Source organism: Phymastichus coffea, unplaced genomic scaffold (assembly GCF_024137745.1).
Source record: "Phymastichus coffea isolate CEN01 unplaced genomic scaffold, Cenicafe_Pcof_1.1 PCOF00020, whole genome shotgun sequence".
Lineage (NCBI taxonomy): Eukaryota > Metazoa > Arthropoda > Insecta > Hymenoptera > Eulophidae > Phymastichus > Phymastichus coffea.
In genome coordinates, this window is record NW_026706831.1 from 4,512,822 (window position 1) to 4,530,818 (window position 17,997).

The window sequence follows — 17,997 nt, forward strand, 5'->3', positions numbered from 1 at the left end:
ATGCAAACTCTTTGATCCATGTTTTTAGGCAGCAGCAAATCGTGGAGCACGCAAAACACTTCTAACCTTGATGCCTCTCGCAAACAAACCAAACATACTACAAAGCTGAAATCTGGAACGTATGTTCTAGACGAGTGTACCGACATAACCAAATAAAAAAGTCGAAGATCGAACGGACGTAGCCCGCTAAATTTCAAAATTCACCTTACTTTTTGATCACACCTTGTATATATTATATGATGTATTATTTTCAACATAGCAAAGAAACTAATGAGTAAAAATAAACATTAAAATTCATAATTTGTGTGAAAAGTAATTTTATAATTATAGCAAAATATGTTTCCCTAATCAAGTATAATATAGCAATATATATAATAATACGTATAACTTTCAAATAGAAAGAAACTTTAGTAAGAAATATAATGGATGCTATTATTTGAGAATGACATTTGAATTGACTTGAATAATTTCATTTCGTGTTAAATGAAGTCCTCAATATGCATCTATTTTTATTAGTAACGAAGAATAGTTTAGCTACTGACGAGTTCAAATTCTCAGAAGCAACAATATTTTAACATACGAGGGTCGTTTCAAAAGTTCGTGCAAAGTCAGAGAGATGACGCTACTAGTGCGTATTAAGGTTATTTTCAGTTAGTGCATATCTTGGAAGAGCACACACCAAGTTTCAGCCAGATCGACCAATTACTTTGCGTTTTACATTCGTTTCAATCAAAGAAATCGAGTGGTTGTAAAAAAATGGACGAACAAGAATTTCGTGAATTGATTAAACATTACTTTTTTAAAGGAAAACGCCTCAGGAGAAGCTTGATAAACATTATAGTGATTGTGCAACTTCGAATAGAATGGTTTATAAGTTGTTTTAAAATTTTCGGAGTGGCCATATGAGCACAAAAGATGCTCAACGTTCTGGACGCCCTGTTGAGGTTACCACTTCAGAAATCATTGATAAAATCCATGATATGGTGATGGCTGACAGAAGAGTGAAGGTGCGTGAGATTGCTAGTACTGTTGGCATCTCGAGCGAACGGGTACATAATATTTTGCACCAACATTTGGACATGAAAAAGCTATCCACTAGATGGGTGCCGCGATTGCTCACGATTGACCAAAAACGAGATCGTGTGAAGTGTTGCAAGAATGGTTTGCAGCTGTTCCAGCAAAATCCGCAAGACTTTAAGCGTCGTTTCATCACTGTAGATGAAACATGGATACATCACTACACTCCTGAGACCAAAGAATAGTCTAAACAATGGGTTACCAAGGGGGAATCTGCTCCGAAAAAGACGAAGACAATTCCTTCAGCCGGGAAGGTTATGGCAACTGTCTTTTGGGATTCGCAAGGAATAATCTTCATCGACTATTTGGAAAAGGGTAAAACCATTACAGGCGAATATTATTCATCGTTATTGGGTCGTTTGAAAACCGAGTTGCTAGGGAATCGTCCACGATTGGCCCACAAAAAAGTCCTCTTCCACCACGACAATGCGCCAGCTCACGCCTCAGCAGTTGTGGCCGCAAAACTGATAGAGATAGGGTTCCAGCTCGTTTCACATCCCCCCTATTCTCCAGACTTGGCTCCGTCGGACTATTATTTGTTCTCTAATATGAAAAAATGGCTGGTGGGGAAAAGATTTTATTCAAACGAGGAGGTTATTGCAGAAACGAATGCCTATTTTACAGACTTGGACAAATCCTATTATTTGGAAGGGATTAACAAACTAGAGCAGCGTTGGATTAAGTGTATAAGCCTAAAAGAAGACTATGTTGAAAATAAAAAAAATTTATTAATAAAAACCAAGCAGTTTTTATTTTTGCACGGACTTTTCAAACGACCCTCGTATTTATAATTTCAGAAAAAAATTAATGCTTCGAAGCATCTGAGCTCAGTAATAGCTCAATCATTCATATACAGGGTGCCTGAAAAGTTCCGGGACAATATGATAATTCAGCGGGAACACATTTTCGGAAAAAATGTTTTATACAAAAGTTATATGATTTTTCCCTAGCTATTCAATAGTATCCTTAAATTTGAATTAAGGATTTACCTTCAAGGTCATTTCAAAATTAAGTTCAGATATTTAAATGGAAACACTTTTTTTAATAACATAAAAAAACGGGAAAAATTTTCTTTTCAACGGATATAAGTTATATGATCAAATATGGTTGAAAAGTTATTTGAAGGTCAAATGTCATTGGCATCTAAGAATTTTCGAAACAGTATTATTGTTTAACTGAACTAAGTTTTCGCGAAAAAATGTTCCATACAAAAGTAATAAAATTTTTTCCCATCTATTCCTTACCTTACTTTGAATTAACCTGGTAACCTTGAATTTGACCTTATGCTTAACCTTCAACGTCATTTCAAGGTAAAATAGAGTTTTTTTTTAATAGGACCCTGTCTTTTTGATTTCAGAGATAAAAAGCAAATTATTAGATACTAGGATAACTGCATTTTTTTCCAATTAGTCCTTGCAAAGTCATAGTCAGGATTAAAAAATGCTGATGCAGAACATTTGAATAAAATGGTCATGACATCAAGATATAGTCTGATACGGCAAAACTCTTTACAGTCCAACCGGTCAAGTTAAGATTCTGTAGAGTTCAGCCAGTGAAGGCAAAATTCTGCACAGTCCATCCTGTCAAAGTGAAATCTTTCCCGGCTCATACAGTGAAAGCAAAATCTTTCTCGACCTAGCCAATCAAGGTAAGATCTTCAACTGGTAGCAAACATTTTGTTTCATTTAAATTTCCTGCAATAAGAGAAAATGGACCTATCAACTGATTATTCAATACTCCACACCAAACATTCGACTTGTGAGGGTATTGTGTATTGTCTTCTTACATCCAGTGAAGATTAGTTTGAGCCTAATACATGCAGTTATGTTTATTCAAAGATCCATTTAGCTCAAATGTTACTTTAACAGAGAAAACTATGTTGGAAGGAAAGTTTGAATCGTCATCAATTAGTCATGTCCTCTAGCCTACGATCGAAATCACATTCATTCTGTTCATGAATAAGTTTAAGTTTGAATAGATGAAATATGCTTTACTTTGGTATTTTGAAAATAGAATCTTTATTAATATCATGTTTCTAAGCAGATTTTCAGGTACTATATAAGGATTTTCAGTGAAAGATAACATAACATCCAATGATTTATCATTACTTGTAGCGGTATTTGATCTTCCGGTTCGTGGTCTATCTTTGACACTGCCATTTTCCTCAAAACATTTTACCGTTCTTTCGACGGTTGATATTAATATTGGAGCAAAACCATTTCTAAAACTTTGATTTAAAACATCTTTTACCTGAGCATAAGATCGTTTGAGCATACCCCAAGCTCGCATCATTAAAATTGAAATCGTTCTCTCTCTGAAAGTCGCGTCATTTCGATGTAAAGGAAAATTAGCAGAAGAATATATAAGATCAACAAAACTACCAAAAGTTACTCGAAGTCATAGATAGAAAATTTTAATTACTCTAAAAAGGAATCGATAAAAAAATGATTTCAGCCAATGTAATAACTCATTAATTCATTTAGAATAAATATCTCGAGTTGATAACTGATTGCTGAAAAACTCGAATCAAAAATGTTTACAGTAGGTAACTTTTTAGCTAAAACCAATTTGGGTATCAAATTACAATACTATCAACATTGATAATGAAGAGTGATTTTGACAAGCGGCGAATTAAAAAATGACTTCTTGAGGTAGAATGAGGAAATAAGCGAAATGTATGATAACAAACATTTTCAAGTTAGCATAGTTATTCGTGTTTTGGTGGTCGCAGAATTCAAATTTCAAGTTAGTTTTTCATTTTAAATAATGGCGGATTCAATATGGCCGCTGTGGTAACAGAAAACTTGTTTGCGTATTCGGAGCTTGCGACTAGTCGTTACACATGTTTTGGATAAGTGATCTTGAAGGTCAAGTCTAAGAGCAAATTTAAGGTCACCGCTGAATATTCAGGGAAAAATCTTATAACTTTTGTAAGAAACATTTTTTCCGAAAACACAATCCAATCAAACTATAATACTGTTTTGAGAATTCTTAGAGGTACCAGAAACATTTGAACTTCAAATATCTTTTGGATCATGTTAGACTTACCCCCCCCCCCCCCCCTTATGTATCTTATATTGTTAGAAAGGTATTTTTTTCCCGCTTTTTATTTCTATAATAATAAATGGGGATTTCCATTTTAAATACTGAATTTTACCTTCAAGTAATGTTGAAGGTCGAATTCAAGATCACTATTGAATAACCAGGGGAAAATCGCAATCTGTGCCTATTTGAGGAGTGATATCGTCGATTTGCAAACCATTATAACTACAGATCTGAAATAGTTGAAAGAAACTATTGAAAATAATAAAAACAGACTTGAAAAGCATGGAGATCCTGGTGGAACAGCTTCTTAACCCTACAAAGCATAACTATCCTCAGCGGAAGTATGACGTTCGTGCCATTGACAACTTCTGGTAAACCCATATCGTTGATATGCAGTCTTGATATCGTCTATCACGATACAACCGCGGCTACAGTCGACTTTTCAATTTTATCGACGTCATGTCCAAGTATGTCTGGATTACCAGTAAAAAAGAAAACCGGGAGTGATGTAGCAGCGGCTATGAAATATGTTCTAGTGAACGGTAATGTTCTTGTAGTATGATGAAATTCACTATAATCTAGAAGTATCATTTTATTAGATTCCTCAGCATACATTTTTTCTACTTAAATAAATTTTCATAAAATTCATTTTTTTTTCACTTGAAAAATGTTTGTCTTCGAAAGCGGTCTATGAAATATTTTTTATGATATAATTATGATATAATAATTAGTCTATGAATCATCGGGCACGTTGAAGTCATAGTCGGCGTCGCACCACGTGAAACCACCGTATGGTAGTACGAGGGTGGTCCGATAAGTACTTAGCCTCACCGCCCGATGGCGCCACTCTCGCAAAAGAAATATTCTATCACGTAGTACAACCTTCTCGATGGTTACTGTCAAGATTTCAGCCGGATCGGAGTTGTAGTTTATTTTTGAGAGCGTGTTAAAGCAAGTGTGTCCGTTGATTTTTGAAAAATGGAAAAAGAGCAGTATCGGTCGGTGATTCGATTCTTGTTTTTGGAAGGGAAATTGCGCAGCGAAATCAAAAAGCGCTTGGATGCTGTGTACGATGACTCGTCTCCTTCGATGGCGACCGTCAAAAATTGGTTTAATGAGTTTCAACGTGGTCGCACGTCGATTTTTGAAGAGCCACGTCCAGGTGCTCCGAAAACTGCTACCACGGAGGATAACGTGACAAAAATTCACGATCTCGTATTGGCAGATCGACGATTGAAGGTGCGCGAGATAGCTAAGATCGTACGCATCTCAAAAGACCGCGTGGGTCATGTCCTGCATGAAATTTTGGGCATGAGAAAGCTGTCGGCGCGATGGGTGCAGCGTTTGCTCACTCCGGACAACAAGCGCAACCGTGAGACAACTTCAGAGCAATGTCTGACGCTGTTTAAGCGCAATCCGAAGGAGTTTCTGCGTCGTTTCGTGACAGTCGACGAAACATGGATCCACTGATATACACCAGAGACCAAGGAACAGTCGAAACAGTGGAGTTTATCCAGTGAAAGTGCTCCGAAGAAGGCGAAGACTGCCCCATCGGCCGGAAAGGTGATGGCCACCGTTTTCTGGGATTCACAAGGTGTGATCTACATCGACGACCTGGAGAGGGGCAAAACGGTCACAGGGCTGTACTATGTCGAATGATTGGGCCGATTCGACGTCGTATTGCAGAAAAAACGGCCCCATTTGGCGAAGAATAAAGTGCTCTTCCACCATGACAACGCACCGGCTCACACCTCCGCCGTCGCCATGGCCAAATTGGTCGAATTAGGCTACGAACTGCTGCTCCATCCACCGTATTCTCCAGATTTAGCCCCGTGCGACTTATTTTTGTTTCCAAACTTGAAAAAGTCACTCGCTGGGCAGAAATTTGAGTCGAATGAGGAGGTAATCGCTGCCACGGAAGCCTACTTTTCAGACCTCGAGGAAACGTATTTTTCAGACGGGTTAAAAAAGTTGGAGCATCGCCGAGCCAAGTGTATCGAACTAAAAGGAGACTATGTTGAAAAATAAAACGCCACTTTTCCAAAATTTTCGTTTTTCTTTTGTAGGCTAAGTACTTATCGGACCACCCTCGTATAATCGTTATGATTTATTTAATTTTCTGATTTTAAATATCCAAATACATTACAATCATTGAATTACTATGAAATCAAATTTTATCAAGTAAGTAAACAGTTTATATTGAAATTAAAAATCTTTTTATTTAATGTAGAATAGACAGCGAAATAGTAATTGAATTGTATATTATACTATAATATTTCATACACCATCAACAAGATCCATACTGAACGAAAAGGTATTCAGTCTCCAGTGATCGCCAGCGCCAGCCGCGCGCCGTCTGTACAGACCACGAGTATTCAGTATTTAAAGGATTATTATAAAAATATTCACTGAATACAGAACCACAAAATGCGATCTAAACGGAGCAAAAATTCTTTAGATAACACCGGCACAAAAAAACCACTTTCCCGATATTCGGACGCGACATATATATTCCTATGTATTTTGAATCGCTGAGCACGAATGCAAGGTTTATTAGACCCCAGCACATCTAGGTCAAGGCTATTCGAAGGTGAAATGGAAAGAAGTAATTTGAACGAAAATAGCTACCAGATTTTAGATTTTTCTAGGTCGCTAATAACGAATCTGCGTTCCGTTTGACCCCAACGGGTAGAGATCAAGGTCAAAGTTAAGGTCAAATGTGTTTATTTTGCAAAAAATCAATATTTGACTGCTGATACTGAAAGAATGGGAAATTATACGTTCAGATATCTATTTAATTTTTTTGTATCATAACTACCGAGGTCATTTCAAGGTCTCTTTATGTTATTATATAGAGGGTTTATATTATAATTGTAAAAATAGGAAATTGTAGCGTTCATGACACTAAACTGTGGGACAAAACTATTCTATTAATATGTTTTGATGGTAGCCGAATCCGAATGCGTGGTCCTTTTGACGCCATAGGGTAAACTTCAAGATCAAGATCAAATTGGATATTACAAGTCTAATCTATCCAAAATTTGCCTCTAATATATTTTGGTAATTACTAAATCCGAAACTCGTTTGATGCGACAACTGGTATTTGTTGGTGAATGGTGCTTATTCTTATATTCGTTTATAATGTTCTCTTTTATTGACAAAAGATCCATGCAGTAGATTTTTAGTTCTTTTCGAACTACCATCATCATTATCTACTGATACTTGATCTCTCTCTAGTAGCCGACAGTAGTCTACCAACATATTCATGTCTCATTTTCCTTGCCATCTAAGTTCAACTTCTTTCAGATCTTGATGGAAGTGCTTCCCTTGCTCTTTGCTGTAATCGCCTAAGTTCTTAGGAAAATAGCTAACGTAAGAATCCATGAAATGGAGTTTGAGATTTATCAAAAAACTTAAACGTTTATAGTTCCTCATCATATAAAACACATTTTATACAGAAGTCAATGCAAAATTTTCATGTACCGTTGGGCTTATGAATCATGACGACCAGACTAACCCAGGGGCTGCTGGATTCGATCACCTTGCTGCTAGCTATAAGCTCGTCCAGTCGGTGGTGAAGGACTTCCTCGAGTGGTTTTGACACTAAATGGTAGCGCTGCTTAATTAGCTTCTGCAGATCAATTGAGTATTCAACTAAGTTTGTTAACTAAACCAAAGCCCAGTATCAGCGACCTATTCACGCGGCTAAGGAGTTCATTAATTTGAGTCTCCTCTACAAGTGAGATCTTTGACACAGCAGTGGCAGCAATAGGGACAGACTCCACGTAGGTTTCGTCGATATTGAAACTACCGGATGATAAGTCAGACACCGACCAAACCTTCATACTAAAATTCATACCGAGTTTATACCGAACCGCCCCTAAGTTTGAAGTCCTTCAGGAAATCAATACTAAAAAGACGGCTGCGTTACGTTTTACAGCCGGCAGGCAGTTGAAAATTCGTTGTCCGAAGTATGAATGCATTGATGAACGTTTAATCCTTATCCTACGTTATCAAAATAAATAGTTGGGATTCTAAGATATATTGATAATCGCGTTTTCGAGAGTAAGCAAGAAGTTGACTCGTAAAAATACTTTGAGTTTTGATATTGCTTTAATCAACGAATAGCGAACACAGTGTTATCCACGTAGTTCTCTGCTTCGATGAGCCGTTTGAAATACAACTGAATACTGTTGCATTTATCGAGGTAAAGCCCAACAGCGCCGCAACAAATACTCAATTTAATTTCTAGGCAATATTAATTTTGAACAGGAAGTAATTTAAGGCTGCTTTTTTCTCATCAGAGAGAGAGAGAGAGTCTTATGAGTTAAGCGCTTAGATTATCATAGGAAAGGAATAGCAAACTAACCACTGAAGAATGAAATTCGGTCTCAGGAAATAGCTGAGTCTTTATTTCAATCAGTGCTCGCGCTGCTAGGCAAGGCAAGATTCCAAGTCCTCTTGCCGCAGCGACAAGTGAATTTATAATTGCGAAAACGGCTCCTTTTTGTTGCCCCTACGACGCTATTTTTGATATTCGCATAAACTTTGTACAGATTTTGTCGCAAAATGGCTCACTCGAAATTAAAAATTAGTGACTTAAAAAATCAAGTAGAAGATAACGAATTTCTTCGTAGAAGTCGTTTTTCAAGGAAAAATCGCCTCTTAAAATATAAGTAATTTAATTTAGATAAATGAATAAAATAGAGTTTACAATAAATTTATGGAAGATTTTTACATCAAAAAGTCACTCGTGATAAGCGGAACATTATTCAAAATAAAAACCACTAAATTAACAAACCGTTTTTAAATAATAATTAAATAATGAATTCGCGAATTCCTTTTTTGGCCATTATAAAATCAACAAACGGGTAACAATCGTTATCAGAAATTTTATATGTATGTACAGTTGGGTCGCTATTTTACAACGCAATTTTAATTGTTTAAATAAATTAAAAATTTTTCATTTATTATATATATATATACTCTACTATTATATATATATATCTACATATATATATACACACACATATATATACTCAATCAAAAATCAGTTATAAAAGTGTCAAATTCTTGCTTCTCTTTCTTAAGGTGCTAGGATCGCTGTTGTATATTCGAATTTGCATCATATTTATTTGTTGCAATATTACTAGCGATATTTAATTATAAATTAAATTAAGTTAATAAATACATATTGAATAATTATAATAACTTGAGATTCGAGATTAGCGCATGAAAATTGACTGAAAAATGCTTTTATTCGTTAAAAAAACTTTGCAATTATCAATTTTGTATCGTAAACAATAAAGAGTGACCCAAAATTTCGCCCGTTTCGTCGACCTCGGGAATTCGATTAAAAAGTGGTCTAAATTATAGCTTATGGCGATACTTTAGAGTAGAACAAATTTCAAGTTGAGCGTAGGTTTGGTTTTGGAGATATGACGAGTCGAACCTGTTAGTTAACCTGTTCACGCCGAGATGAATCAAACATTCTTGACAATCTTGTTCATTATGTTCAAGGTTCTCAAACACGCAAAATATATTCCTATATAAAATCTTCTATTCTTTTCGAATCTGTCATTAGATATTGTTCAAGTGAGGTATAGCCGATTTTACAGAAAAAAACAGGATTTTTGCCGAAAATATTCGATCAATCGGTATCTTTATACTATAGAGTTAGCAAATCTTGATAGATAATCCAAAGTATTCGAACGGGAGGCCTTTGAATTAATAAGTAAATGTATATTTCTAAGAAAGATTAGGTTTGGTTATATTACTGAAATGCACATTATTTCAATAATATATAAGCCTCTTCACCACGACACGGTACTAATCCACGAAGAGGTTTGTTTTTTTTGTATTTTTTTTTTGTAATTTTTACTTGTTTTGTTGTTTTTTGTAATTTTCTTTCTTTTTTCTTTTTTTAGCCTTTTTGTATTTTTTTAAAATTCACAAATAAATTAATTTCTGAAGCGAATCTTAATAGCAAGTGTATTTAAGTATGCGAATCTACTTCTTTACGTATAGAAATAGATATGTCACAAATATCTGGATTCGGTATATGAACTCCTTCATACTGTGCGTAACCCAGATACCAAACGATTGTCATAACATGGCTGCAACAACCAACTGTCCGTGAACCACTTTCACAGGTACAGTAGTACTCCAGGATTGAATCTCTTCCAGTCTTTGCTTTATCGACTAGGATAAAAATGTGATGATATTTTCCACTACGATATCGGGATTTCATGTAAGCTTTGATAAGTAAAGGATTTTTGACATCAATCTCATATCTAGCATAATCCAAGGTAGCTGTTCGGTGTCTCGGTGGTGGAGAAAACTTTTGTACTAAGAATATGCCTTCATTTGTATGCTCTGCATAGTAAGAAGCTGCATTTCTTGTTTGATAAGGACCTAAACCTAAGTGGTACAAGTGATCTAAGGTTAGTCTAGGGAATTGCAATCTTTTATTATTCTCTTCATTATCCAATGCGGTGTACTCGATGTCAAGATAGGGAGCTTTAAGTTGAGAAAGATTAAAATCCTGAGCAATAAGTTTCAGACGGTTTGGGACGTTTACTCGTGATTTCATTATTTGAGCAATATCCTGATGAAGCTTGTCACTTAAGACAGGTTTATGAAATAAATTTAAAAGTGCAAAAGCAATTAGTAGATAGCCGAAATCATGATTTAATGTTGCATTATGGGCTGGCAAAGCAAAATATTTGAACTTTTTTTTGAGGCGGCCGAAAACTTGTTCAATAATCCAGCGACATTTTGTGACAAATCTAGACATATTTGCTTCCATCGTCTCAAGTTGGCCAAGTCCAGGGCAATGAACATTTAATTTCTTACTTTCTGTTAAAAAATGCAAAACGTCCCTAAAACCTCTGTCAACCAAAATATGATCACCTTCTGCAATCGTATGCAATTTGTCTGCGAACCTACAGAAACAATCTTCTAAAATAGTTGCATCATTATGTCGTGCGTCAAACGGACCCAGTACAAATAGAATATATCCATCAGACGCACAAGCCACCATGGGTTTCACTAAAGGCATCTTCTTTTGTTCACTCCAAAGTTGTTTCTGTCCTGCGAAGTTAGATGATTTCTGAACTAGCCGATACGTAGCATCAAAAACAAGACATGCCTTGTCATCTGTTATATCAAATAATATTTTTGCCATTTCAGTGTTATGTGATAATAACACTGAGCGATAATTATTATTTATGAATTGAACTAAGTTCTTTAGAAGATCTTCTCTGGCTAAATTCATATAATTGGCAATAGTTTGATCGCTAACTCCGAAGAGAAATGCGAGTTGATTATTAGAAAGACTTGTACGTAACTTGCACAAAAGAACCGCTATGTGTTTAGGTTAACAAGTTTTAGCATAAGAACAAATTCGTTGAAATTCTATTATACTATAAGCAAACCAATCTTTAAATATTTCATCACCAATACGATCTATTGCGTTGATGTCAAATACAGCTTTTTGAGAGCTTTTCATTTCTTGATAGTATTTGTACATTATATTAGAAACACTTTCTGTTCCTTTTCACTGACAATTGCAGATATTTGCTTAACAAGTGGCCAATAATTAGGAATACCAATATGTGAACTACACATGCGTGAGTCTGGGAGAATCAAGAATTTGTAGTTCATAAGGAGCTCATGGGAAATCGCTTTCGGTACAGAAATCAAGTTCTGAATATTCTTACAGCCAAATGTACATCTCCCGTGAGAGCTATTGCCTCTACGATAAATTGACAAATCAGGCGTGTCTGATTCAGTTAATTGTGATATTTTCGGTTTTTTGGATATTTCATAACAACTTTTACATAGCTGACCATTTTGCGGCATATCACGTAGAACTTCTAGTTTTCGTTTCTTAGCATTTTGAGTTTGGCGTAAACAATTAATCGTCAATAATGGATTCTCTAAATGACTCATTCCATAAAACTTGTCATTTTTTGAGCGTTTTTGCTCGTTACAACCTAAGCATATTTTAAATGGCATAGTAGATGAAAAAAAAATAATTGTCTCAAAGTATATATATATAGATTTGCGCCTTCCGAGAATTGACGCGTCGCAGTTTTCGGTTCAGAGGAGCCGCGAGGCCAAAAGGGGAGGATGTGCCTTTAATAGCGTTTATATTGCCCTGACTGTTTACGTTTGGTGCCCCTCAATTGGAGTCGAAGGTCAGAAACAAAACCGAGCTGAAAAACTTCGACTGTATTAAAGATTTTTTTTAAATTGATTTTGATGTAGGCGAGCCTGTTGAGCGTCTGGGCGAGCAGGAGGCGCGCCAGGTCGCCCTTGACCTACAGGGTTCGGGGCTCCTGGCGAAGCTGATCAGATGTTCTTGGCCTGGACGAAGGAGAGCGCTGAGAAGCACTGGTTGAGGAGATAGGGAAGAAATAAATAAACACGAAGTGATTATTTAGGAAACCAAAAATCAAGTTGTTGCGCAAGAGAGCCTGCGGGTGGGTTATTACAATTCTATTGCATGCATACAATTATGTATCCTTACAATAGTTTGGATAAGATTAGATATTATTTAAGAAAACATCATATCGTGATGAAATCCTTCTAGAAAACTATGATATCCATTTGTCGAAAGGTGAAAACAACTACACTTTTTGCAAGCGATGAGTTTACATTTTCATCACTCAAACTATGTAAAGTAATATACGCAACTATTTCTTAAGAGAAGTTTTCCACCGTCTGCTCGACAGCACCTAAATTCAGCAGAGATCTGATTATTCGCTAAACCCAGCAACTCCTAGAAATGCTTGGTATATAAATCCATCCATTTGGTATGTTTTTAGTATAAAAATACCGATTAATCAAAGATTTTTAGCAAAAATGCTAATTATTTTCTACAATACAAGTTTAACTCGTCATATCTCAAAAATAGAAACTATGCTCAACTTGACATTTCGTCTACTTTAAAGTATCCCCATAAGCTATCATTTAGTCCACTTTCGAATTGAATTCATGAGGTCGACGAAACGGGCGAAAAATTGGGTTTTTTTTGGGTCACTCTTTGAGCTGGAAAACGACTTCTTAAATTGTTGATAGTTTTGATCTAATTATTACATGCGAAATTGAAATAATTTATTATAGATATAAAATCATAAAAAAATTTTTAGTGTATTTCGAGAAATGATCTGAAGACTCGTTATGAGCTATAAGTATTTTTTGAAAATTGTCATTTCTGTAATATTTCAAACGATTGAAGACAAAAAAAATTAAATCATTAGGAGAATCTTTCCTAATGAACAAAAAAGCCGTAAAAATTTTGTATTGCGTTGGCGAGTAGTTACTAAGTTTTAGATCCTATCATTAGATACCAAAATGTCAATGTATAAAATCTTACTTAAAAAAAGATGCAAAGTTACCGATCAAATCCTGTTTTATCTTGCTCCTTTTCCGTGAGGCAAAGTTGAACAATTGAAAATACTTGTACGTATATGAAATAATGTAACAGTCGATTGGTTAAAATAGTTTATAAAAATGTCAGCGTAAAAACCAAATGTGTTTTCTAGATTAAGTAGATTATTGTGTAGTTTGGTACCTTGTGAAATACTATGTATAAATTGGTACAAATTTATAAGCATTTGTAAAAATTAATAAAGTTTTCTACCGATGAAAAAATAAGTACTTTAATACTGTGAATTACTAAATATCGTTTGAATTAATAAATAAATGAACTTATTGATTATTTCCAAATAAAGTTGGTACGTACCTGCGACGTAGCAGGAACGAGATAGTAACATATTATAGACGGGGCAGGAACGTTCCATTGAAAAATGCGGTACTGGTACGTACCGGGAACGTACCCTAATGCAAGGGTATGGCAATTTTTCTCGTCCTGAAACGTATCGGATTCGTGGCTGCTACGTACCACTGTCTGCATCCTGGGTACGTACCAGGTACGTTCTTATCGGTATCCAGGATACCATGATGAAAATTTTTTTCGATTTTGGGATCGTTCCAAAACCGTACCGGGAACGTACCCAGACGAATCCTATGGAACGGTATTGGAACGTTGCGGCAACTTTGCAGTACACAATGCCCGGAACGTTCCAGAAACGATATTTTTTCTACCATAGCGGACATTGTCACCCATCCTGGTACGTACCCGATACGATTCCCATCCGCACCACCTTTCGTACCAAAGTTCCTAAAAACTAGTTGCGGGTACGTTCCCGGTACGGTTGATGTTACCTGGGCGTATTCTTGAAATATTATCTTTATTAGATGCAATGGTTGCTTTCTATGAATTTTTATATTTATTCAAAACGAAATGCGTTTTAGCAGCGCACAACTGCAAGTTCGATTACACAAGATTGTTAATGGCAATGAAGAAGACGTTCATGGAGACTTATTTTAAATCAATTATTTTTGGCTTTGTCGATACCTTACCGCTAATAAAAAAATGTACGCAAAAAAAAGGAAAAGGACAAAATACATTAGTCACGGTCGCAAACAATTTGCAAATTGAAACTAGTCAAGCACACGATGCTCTTGCAGATGTACTTATATTAGAAAAAGTAGTCGCAAAATTTAATATTTCATATGAGACAATGATTAATTGTACTGTATGTATGATCGATATCGTTCAACAGCAAAATGTGAATGCACAAATACGTAAAGCTTTAAAAAATCTCAACGTATTAAATTCATGTACTTCTAGTGGTATTCGCAAAAACATTGCTGCTGCTCAAATCTCTTACGAAATGATTTTGAAGTCCTATGAAGATAATAAGCTTCAAGGATTACAAAATCTATTAGGTAATAAAGAAAATGGTAACATCAAAGTTACAAAAAATAAAAAAGTTATTCAAAAAATTTATGATTTTTTGTTAAACAATGATAATATCATTTAATATATACCTTCATAACTTAATTTTATTAGCGTAATCAAAGAATAGATATAAAATCAAAAAGTTCTATTGCAATTGTTACGAATTTATAAATTCATATATAAATTTTAGTATGATTATTAATTATAAGTTCAGCTTCGTTTTGGTTAAAAAAATTATATTTATTTTATTCTACTATTGAATGTGAGTTTCTTAAAAAACCTAAGCTAATTTATTCATTATTAGTTATAATTACTATTCTGTTTTTTAATAATTTTGTTTACGAGGTAATATTTATAAATAATAGATATTTTATTAATAAATTTTGAAAAAGATGAGAAGTTATAGTTTTTATTTCTATACATATTTGACCATTCTACTTCACAAAGCATTTTGAATAGATTGCGCGCGATGATTCTAACCTATATACAATGCGACGTTGCCCACTCTACCTAGCAGTCATCATGCTTACATTTTACACACGGTTTATTCTTTGTTAACTTATTATTGCTAATCTCATAGGTAATGAATGCTAATTGTAAAAGCAGGTAAATAATAGTTGAAGATTCTTTTACCACCTAAACAAATTTCACCGAAATCTTGTCGTTAATTGCTGAAATATTGTAATATGAATAGCGACGAAAATTGATTTCCCATAAGAGCACGGGTTAAACCCTAAAAAATTGAAACATTAATTTCTCGCTTCAAAAGTAATGAACATCCCTGGAATTTAAACTGTATCGAATTTATACACTAATCTACTATTGTGTAAAGTTTTAACTAATTCTTGTCGTTAATAGTCGAATCGATAGAACTACATTAAATACTCTATGGAAAAATATAAAGGAGTCAAAGTTACAGCTATTAAAAATATTCCTATCAAAACTGTGATGAAAAATATGTTTGGATATTATAAGTGTATCACTCCTGAAGAAGAACAATTATTGACATGGAACAAATTAGATTTTTCGTTTTCATATAGCACCAAATCAAATCAACAGAATATATTATTGGGTACAATTGCATTTGTGAACCACGACTGCAATCCAAATGTGGAATTTGTAACTTGTGAAAAGCATATGGTGTATTTAACAAGTTTAAGAGAAATTAAAAAAGGTGAAGAGCTTTTAGTCTTTTATGGAAACAACTACTTTGGTTATGGCAATGAATCATGCGAATGCGTAACATGTAAGATAAATAGTAAGTGGGATTCTATATTGATATTATTTCATCTTCGTTATATTTTTAATGAGTTGTATTTTCATTTTCAGATTCAAAGACAAATAATGAAAATGGTGATTCAGTTAATGAAGTAGTCTCACTAAATGATTTTGGTTTTAAAAAAAGCTGTCTCACTAGTGATAGTTCTCAGTATAATTGTTTCACAATCGTTACAAGCACTATTGAAGACATGAATGGTAGAGTCATTTTAATATTTTCTCTTAAAATTATAGTTACTTACAAGTTTTAATAATATAGATTCTCTTAAAGAATTTCATGGTTTTTCTTACTACGTTCAATTGGATAAAAAGCTCAATAGAGCATACATAAAATTAGAGAGGATGGATCTATCTATTATTCAATTGTACAAAGCTAAACCAAATAATTCTGCCTTTTGTATATATTGTGAAGATTTTAAGATTAAATTTCCAAGGCATCTTAGATTTTATCATAGTAACCAAGATATAGTAAAAAATTATGTAAATCATGAAGATCAGAACATAAAAAATTCAGCATTAAGTTTTTTAAGAAACCAAGGTTCTGCACATTATCAAAATTTACAAGCATAATAATTCCAGTGATGACTGTTAGAAAGGATGCTGTACATGAAATACAAAAAGTAGAGTGTACAAACTGTTTTGCTTACTTTTCAAAGAGCACATTGTGGAAACATTTTTTATATTGCCAAAAATTTAATGTTTCAACAATACGTAATTTACAATGAATATTCATCATAATAATAACCCAATAATTTGCTAAAAATACATTTTCAATTAATCTGTTACTTTACTAATCTAAAATTGTTTAATCTAAAATTTTATTTATTATTTACAAAAGACAATGTGATAACCTCAAGCATAGTGTCCGTGTGTTTTATATATTTATTAAAAAATTTAACAGAAAATATTTTACAAAGCTTCTTTAGATATAGTGGACTTAAATAATTGTGACGTACATTGTATATTAAAATGACACCAAACGTCATGGGCTGTAAAAATAATTTTTGATAATAAACGAATGATTAATATAAAATAATTAAAATAGTCAATTGAAAATACATTTAATACTCTTAATATAAAATTGTATCTCAAAATATATTTCTAAAATATTTATTAAAAAGTTAGTTCAATTTAGATTTTTATAAATGACTAGCCTTCAATAACTCTTCCATAAATAATAACTAATCAAAATTGTATACTTGACAACTGTTAAATTTATTACATAATGAAAAAATATTTAGTCATCGATTGTTCTAATTAGTGAATATTTTTATTATTTTTGGTGAAAATATATTTTCAATGAATGCCTTAACCAGTGTATTGAATTAAGGAGTTATATTAGAAATTATGAGAAAATTAATGAGTATGAAGTTCCGAACGTTCGAGTTGAATGAAAATTTTTAATTTCGAAATCAGCGTTCAACTCGATATTTATTGAATCAATATGGTACAATAACGATATATTAACTAGAAAAATTGTCCAAACTTAATTACAACCCTTTAAAACTACCCTTAATTATTATGCCACTGTCTCTCCCATACCTACCTATACAGCAAGTCATTACACAAATATTAATGAACAAGCGATTAGGTACGTCATCTATTATAGTGTTGCGAAAAACTACAAATAGTTTGAGTGTTCGGAAACTACCCTCAGTCACCCCTATGAGGTAAAGTAGCCTCTCAGGCGAAAAATTGAGTATTTCGCCCACAATTTCTTTTTACACGAATATTATACTCAAAAACATGATTGGCATTAATTATTATATCCTATAGTATAAGTA

General features: G+C 33.9%; 2 protein-coding genes across 3 annotated transcripts; both read left to right on the forward strand.

The window, feature by feature from the left end:
- The first annotated feature begins 14,393 nt into the window (after nucleotides 1–14,393).
- LOC131675422 (uncharacterized) lies at nucleotides 14,394–15,017 on the forward strand. The gene has a single exon (XM_058954400.1). It carries the CDS (start codon nucleotides 14,394–14,396, stop codon nucleotides 15,015–15,017), a length of 624 nt encoding a protein of 207 aa, XP_058810383.1.
- Nucleotides 15,018–15,452: 435 nt separating this feature from the next.
- LOC131675368 (uncharacterized) lies at nucleotides 15,453–17,220 on the forward strand. 2 transcript variants are annotated; one of them, XM_058954329.1, is made up of 4 exons: nucleotides 15,469–15,541; nucleotides 15,976–16,193; nucleotides 16,265–16,411; nucleotides 16,485–17,220. In XM_058954329.1, exons 1-4 carry the CDS (start codon nucleotides 15,519–15,521, stop codon nucleotides 16,781–16,783), a joined length of 687 nt encoding a protein of 228 aa, XP_058810312.1. In that variant the 5' UTR covers nucleotides 15,469–15,518; the 3' UTR covers nucleotides 16,784–17,220. The 2 variants fall into 2 exon arrangements, with proteins under 2 accessions (XP_058810311.1, XP_058810312.1); XM_058954328.1 differs by having other exon boundaries at nucleotides 15,453–16,193.
- Nucleotides 17,221–17,997: the final 777 nt, after the last annotated feature.

Excerpts from the sequence above, each read along its gene's own strand:
- LOC131675422 (XM_058954400.1), top strand. The coding sequence starts at position 14,394 with ATGGTTGCTTTCTATGAATTTTTATATTTATTCAAAACGAAATGCGTT.
- LOC131675368 (XM_058954328.1), top strand. The coding sequence starts at position 15,824 with ATGGAAAAATATAAAGGAGTCAAAGTTACAGCTATTAAAAATATTCCT. Across the intron at positions 16,194-16,264 it reads CGTAACATGTAAGATAAATA|ATTCAAAGACAAATAATGAA; the intron begins GTAAGTGGGATT and ends TTTCATTTTCAG. Across the intron at positions 16,412-16,484 it reads CACTATTGAAGACATGAATG|AATTTCATGGTTTTTCTTAC; the intron begins GTAGAGTCATTT and ends ATTCTCTTAAAG.